The sequence below is a fragment of the Carassius carassius genome, chromosome 47 (genome assembly GCF_963082965.1).
Source record: "Carassius carassius chromosome 47, fCarCar2.1, whole genome shotgun sequence".
NCBI classification, from domain to species: Eukaryota; Metazoa; Chordata; class Actinopteri; order Cypriniformes; family Cyprinidae; genus Carassius; species Carassius carassius.
This window is the reverse complement of record NC_081801.1, coordinates 10,301,714-10,307,421: the sequence shown is the minus strand read 5'-3', so window position 1 is coordinate 10,307,421 and position 5,708 is coordinate 10,301,714. Positions and strand designations below refer to the sequence as shown.

The 5,708-nt window shown below is 36.3% G+C and overlaps 1 protein-coding gene across 1 annotated transcript; it reads left to right on the top strand.

Moving 5' to 3' along the window:
- Positions 1-2,828: 2,828 nt before the first annotated feature.
- Positions 2,829-4,125, top strand: LOC132130716 (growth arrest and DNA damage-inducible protein GADD45 gamma-like). The gene is made up of 3 exons (XM_059542512.1): positions 2,829-3,017; positions 3,113-3,314; positions 3,408-4,125. The coding sequence occupies exons 1-3, from the start codon at positions 2,917-2,919 to the stop codon at positions 3,519-3,521; spliced, it is 417 nt and encodes a 138-aa protein (XP_059398495.1). The 5' UTR covers positions 2,829-2,916; the 3' UTR covers positions 3,522-4,125.
- The last annotated feature ends 1,583 nt before the right edge of the window (positions 4,126-5,708 follow it).

Genomic DNA, 5,708 nt, shown 5'->3' with positions numbered 1-5,708 from the left:
AGTCCGAAAGGATTGGTGCTCTAACGGCGTGGGCTCGCAGGTTTTATACTCTCTGGCTCGTAGTGGCTATGAAAAGAAGCGTCCTCTGATTGGTTCCTTTGAATGGTGCATTGGTATGCTAATGTTATTGTCACACTCCGGCTCGTGGCAGATTGATGTGGGCTGTAATGACACTTTTTTAGACTTTCTGCAGACTTCAACTAATTATTTTGATTATTTCTTTTTTATATCATAGAACCAAATGCATTAATACGTTTGAGCTGTATCTTATTTTTAGGCCAATTTAATTTTTTTATTTAGATAGGCTATTAGTCTTTCATAAAAGCATATTTTATTTATTATCTTATAGCTGTATTAAAATGATTTATGATCTCTTTAATTCCGAACCAAATACACGTTACTGTTTGAAAGTTATTATCTCTCTTCACTCTCAACACATTTGTGTATATCTCTTTTAGAGCTATATTTTGTTTGATCAAATATATAGTAGGTATTAAGCAATGTATTTAGTAAAATGAAGTATATTACAGAGAATAAAATTACACTTCTATTTGTTGAGTGCGTTTGCGTAAACTGAAATATTTATTTAATGGTGAAAGTGAGCAAATGTGGATAAGGGGATTGCATCCCCCCGCCCTCAGCGCAAAAGACAGGTGGAGTGTGGCCATCTGTGGAAACGGCCCTATTGTGAGCTCAGAAACTTCTATTATTAGAGGCCTTTACAAATGCAAATAAGATGCGCGTGCCTTGACGCCCCGCTGCCCAATCTGGCCTGCTACGTCCACGGACCACGTGACCAGAGGCAGCTTTCCAAATTTAGGCCACCCTGAAATTTTAGCAGTTTATATTCGTACACTCCAAGTGCAGAAACATTCGCAGCCTTAACGCAATTAATGATGTGCGAATAAACGACTTGGTTTAAATGCGCGTTTATTTTTGTCATTTTGTTGACAGGTTTTAATAAACAACACTTATGAATGACGTAGAAAAACATCAGAATCACAGAGCATTACGAATGCAAGGTTATATGGAAGGAAATATATATTTTTTTGTTTGTTTGAGAGGCTAAAGATCACAGCTTGACAATGACTGATGCAGGCCTATTGTTATACCCCGCAGAACAGGAGCAGATGGAGGATGCCCCCATTGGCCTCTCGCAGCCCAGCAGCGCATATGACTATTGTGTGCAAGGTTTTTTTTTTGTCTGTAGTGAGGCTGCAACAACAGGAAAAACTATGTAAAAACTTGTTTTACATGTTTATTTATTTATTTTTTGGCAAATTAAGTTGCATACATGCAAACGATATAAATTATAGCTTAAAAATATAAAAATACACTTACAATAAAACAGAAAGTTCTACCGAGCGTAAATTTGTGCTTTATTTACCCAGTACATAGTACAAACAATGAAAGAGAAATAACTGATTTCAAATAACAAAGACACTTGCAACGAGTGTAGATGCATTGTTCTAGTATCACATCTGCAGGCCGGGCATCCCATCCCTGCCCCCCTCAGTGCGCGAGAGTGACAGGTGTTCCAAGACTAACCTGTTCGAGCGTAAAGCAGACTAAGCGAACAATTGCTTTTACTTTTAGTCTCTCCTGCAGCTGCAGATTAGGACAGTCATCTTTTACAAAGCCATTGCATTTTACTCTCTATGACATAGCTTTCATCAAAGGAATAAAAGTCAGTTTGTTCAGATGTGTTCAAGACGATTTTAATGTAAGTTATAAGCATAGGAACTAAACAAATATAGGCCTAAAGCTTGCACATTAAACAATTAAAGATCATGATTTTAAATGTAATTAAGAATATTTATATCAAGTTTATTATAGAAAGGCACTATAAAAAGTGTTTGTGTCTGTAGGAGTATATAGAAGTCTCAGTTGCTAAATACAGCAGAAATTTGCTCTGCTGATTCTTATCTTCCCCCATCAGCAGATGGGGAGTGTTTCCATAGCAAAAGAGAAGCACGTCCAGATGCCACGCGCCGCGAGTCCGGGCACCTTTGGGTATGCAAATTAGCCACGCGTTTGTGATACAATCAGCAATAGGTAATAAATAACTTTCAGCACATAAAATCAACCTCAAGAGTTGGATAAACTCACCCATCAGTGATAACCACATTCTCCAGATTTTTTTAAAGGCTTGCTCGAACTATATTTCTATTGTCATTAATACATTTAAATAAACCCTTTTCTTTTTTTTTTTCTAGAAACACTAAATACACGCCAAATTATGCCTAACTATTCTCAAACTGAGCAATGATGGAATGTCTAGGCCTACATGTTGGTTAATTCACTCATTATGCAGGCATATTATTGATTGTTTTGGTCAACGTCGATATTTTAGGTTAAAATTTATATTTTATTTAAGTTTATCGTTCTGAAACTGGTCAGCATTCGCCAATATCAACCATTTTTACATTCACTATAGTTCATAAAACAGAAAAAAACATGTCAATGAACAAAATGTATTTAAAAACAAAAATAGTAAAATGCTTAAATGTTTTAACTCATTTTCGCAAAACGTGAACTTTTCTAAACTATCTCATGACAGCTACCCATCAACATGCGCGTATTTCTTCTGATCTTGTTGAATTTATGCCACGTCTTTTGAGTAGAATAAGTTGGTCTATTTAATTAGGACAAAGGTGAAATGATCAGAGTTTGATCCTTTCTTACAGTTCTATAGATGTCACGCAAGTCTAAAGGCACGCGCCTTGAATACGTCCTTTTTCCTTTATTGTTTAGATCAGCCAATCAGCACGCGGGGTGCAAACGCGTGCCACTATCCCTCTATAAGTAGCCTACTGTTCGCGTGTCAGCAGGAAACTCACTCACAACTTATTTCGCTCTGCTCGAGCCACTAATATACTTCAAACACAGCTTCGTCCTACTTTAATACAAACCAAGATGGTGAATGAAGGAAAATCTCTGTCCGAAGCCCTGCTGTCTGCCAAGGCGGAGGGGCGCCTTACTGTTGGCGTCTATGAATGCGCAAAAATAATGAACGAGTAAGTTTGGAGGAACTTTTCCATTTCCTGTCTATTTAACCATGTCATGCTGCTGTACGGGTTAACTCATTTCAAACCTACTTTTGTTTTCACAGGGATCCTGATAGTGTGTCTTTCTGCCTGTTGGCCACTGATGACTTTGAGTGCGACATCGCTCTGCAGATCCATTTTACTCTGATCCAAGCGTTTTGCTTTGACAACGACATCAGCATCGTCAGAGTAAACGACCTGAAACGTCTCAGTGCTCTTGTTGGTACCAAGGGTCAACTCGAGGACGTGCATTGTGTCCTTATAACGGTGAGAACATGTTCATATCTAACATTTAGGTGCAAGTTAATTTGTGTCAACACTTGTCCTTTTTTTTTAAAACCTTCTGCTCTGTGTTAACAGAAACCATCTGAGGACTCATGGGAAGATCCATCTTTGGAGAAGCTTCACCTGTTCTGTGAAGAAAGTCGCAGCTATAACGAGTGGGTTCCTGAGATCACTCTGCCCGAGCGTTGATCTGGAGCTTTACTCTTCTCTGTTGAGATGCTGTAAACCTTGAGGAATACTCGATTCATCCTTCGAAGCAAGGATGCTGATGTTTCCACATCCCTGGATGCTCCTGAGGAGGCTGAACCGTCCAGGCAGCGCGAGGCAGGCCCGAGTGGCCCTCGCGGTTCTACGTCGTTCCTCGTCCCGTCCATGCCAAGATGATCCTCATTCTTTATGTAAATGAGGTCAGGTATGCCACGAGAGCGACACAATGGCCCTCATTCTTTGTGCGGATGAGGTTTGGAGAGGAAGGAGAAGCGAGTTTTGCCTCTGTTCCACAGAGCAAATATCGCATGCGTTGGACACGCAGAGGACGCGGCGGTGCGTCGAAGCAGCGTTTTTAAAAAATGGACTTCAACATCTCGGACATTTTTAAAAATGGAATTGCCGTACAATATAACGTACCTTATTGTCGGGCAATGTGCTTTCCACTTTCCAGAATTGTCTTATTCTCTAAAGGTTTCACTTTAGAAATGTTAATATGACATAAAAGGGGGAAAAAAAGAAAGAAAGAAAAGAAAAACAGTAAAATCTCTAAAGGTTTAACTTTAGAAACATGTGATAAAAAATGAAGACATTTAAGAGTAAGATATTTAAATATGTTCTTAAATAAATGGAAATGAAAAAAATGGTAAAAAAAAATGTGATTATGCTTTTTTCACTTTAGACCTTTTGTAGGAGACAAACATGAATAAAAAAAACTGTTTAAATTAAACTTGTTTGTGCAGCAACTTGTTTTTGTACATGTCATGAAAACTACTGAGTCAGCAGTGACTTTACAGGCCTCATCTTTACTTCTTTGTCATCTTTTTACATTGTATGTGTTCGCAATGTTTATGTGAGTTGACTTTTATATTAAAACTTTGTGGTCTTCCCACAAAGGCCTAATTACTAAGATTACTTATAATCTACATTTTTTTAAATCAACCTGATAGCCTCTCTTCTAAAATTAACAATAACATATGTGTTTCTCTTTTATATAGAGAATCATTAATGTACTCAACAGAGGCTAATCTAATCTGTAATGGTGTAATGGTCTGTCATCTATAAAAATATAATTTTATAGTCCTAATTAACTAACCAAAGCATCTATAGTATAGAATTGGTAATATAATTAAGAAATAAATTTAGTTATTTAACAAATTACAGGCCAGGCTGAGCCAACCACAGGATAAATACATTGCTAATGTACAAATAATAAAACAATCAAGAGGCCCTAATTATATATTCAGAATCATGAAATGAAATATTTTCTTTGAACAGCTTCAAAATGAAATAAATAATTTCCCTGGCTTAATAACTCAATATTACCACTCACCATCTCAGACTGCTGATGTATGGTGACATGTAAGTGGTTGTTAGTTCTGTCTCCTGTTGTTGATATATATATATATATATATATATATATATATATATATATATATATATATTAACAATTTTAGGCAAATCAGTTGAAATGATTAAGAAGAACTATTTCATCCAATACTGAACACATTGGACGTAAACTTTACAGTAGTTTATACTTCATTGCTTTAAAGCTTGCAATTTCCTTTTTTTTACACATTAAAGTTAGGGTTTAAAGTGCATTGTTTATTTATACAATGACATTCTTATACAAAATATTAGACAACAGTCTCATTTACCTTAGGCACATTGTGATAGAATATGTGTAAATTTAAGCTTTTCCACAAGAGCAATAAATCGAGAAAGCTTGGTGAGGAGTAATTATCTGCAAACTAAACAAAATACACATATTTTGTGATTATAGCTATAGACTATAGCTTCTATTGAAATGTGTCTGATTAACGACAAAACCTTAAATGAATCGTCAGCTTATATTAGTGTTCTGATGTAAAAGAATATCTTATACTGACTGTACTTCCTCCTGCATATATTGGTGAAGTGTGATTTCCTTTGCTCGGCTCAGATGACAGAACCTTCCTAACAACAGTGTCTGATTGGTTAGGAAAGTGCCATCTGGTCACCCTCCCACACTTCCCCATACAATCTCAAACGTATTATGTTGTCAAACAAGAAAATAATTCAGTATTTGAGATTGTAGTTTTTAGCACCTTATAGGTCATTGACATACTGTCCATAGACTTTTAAAAACTAAATATTTATATGTATTTTTAAATCTGAATATAAATGAAA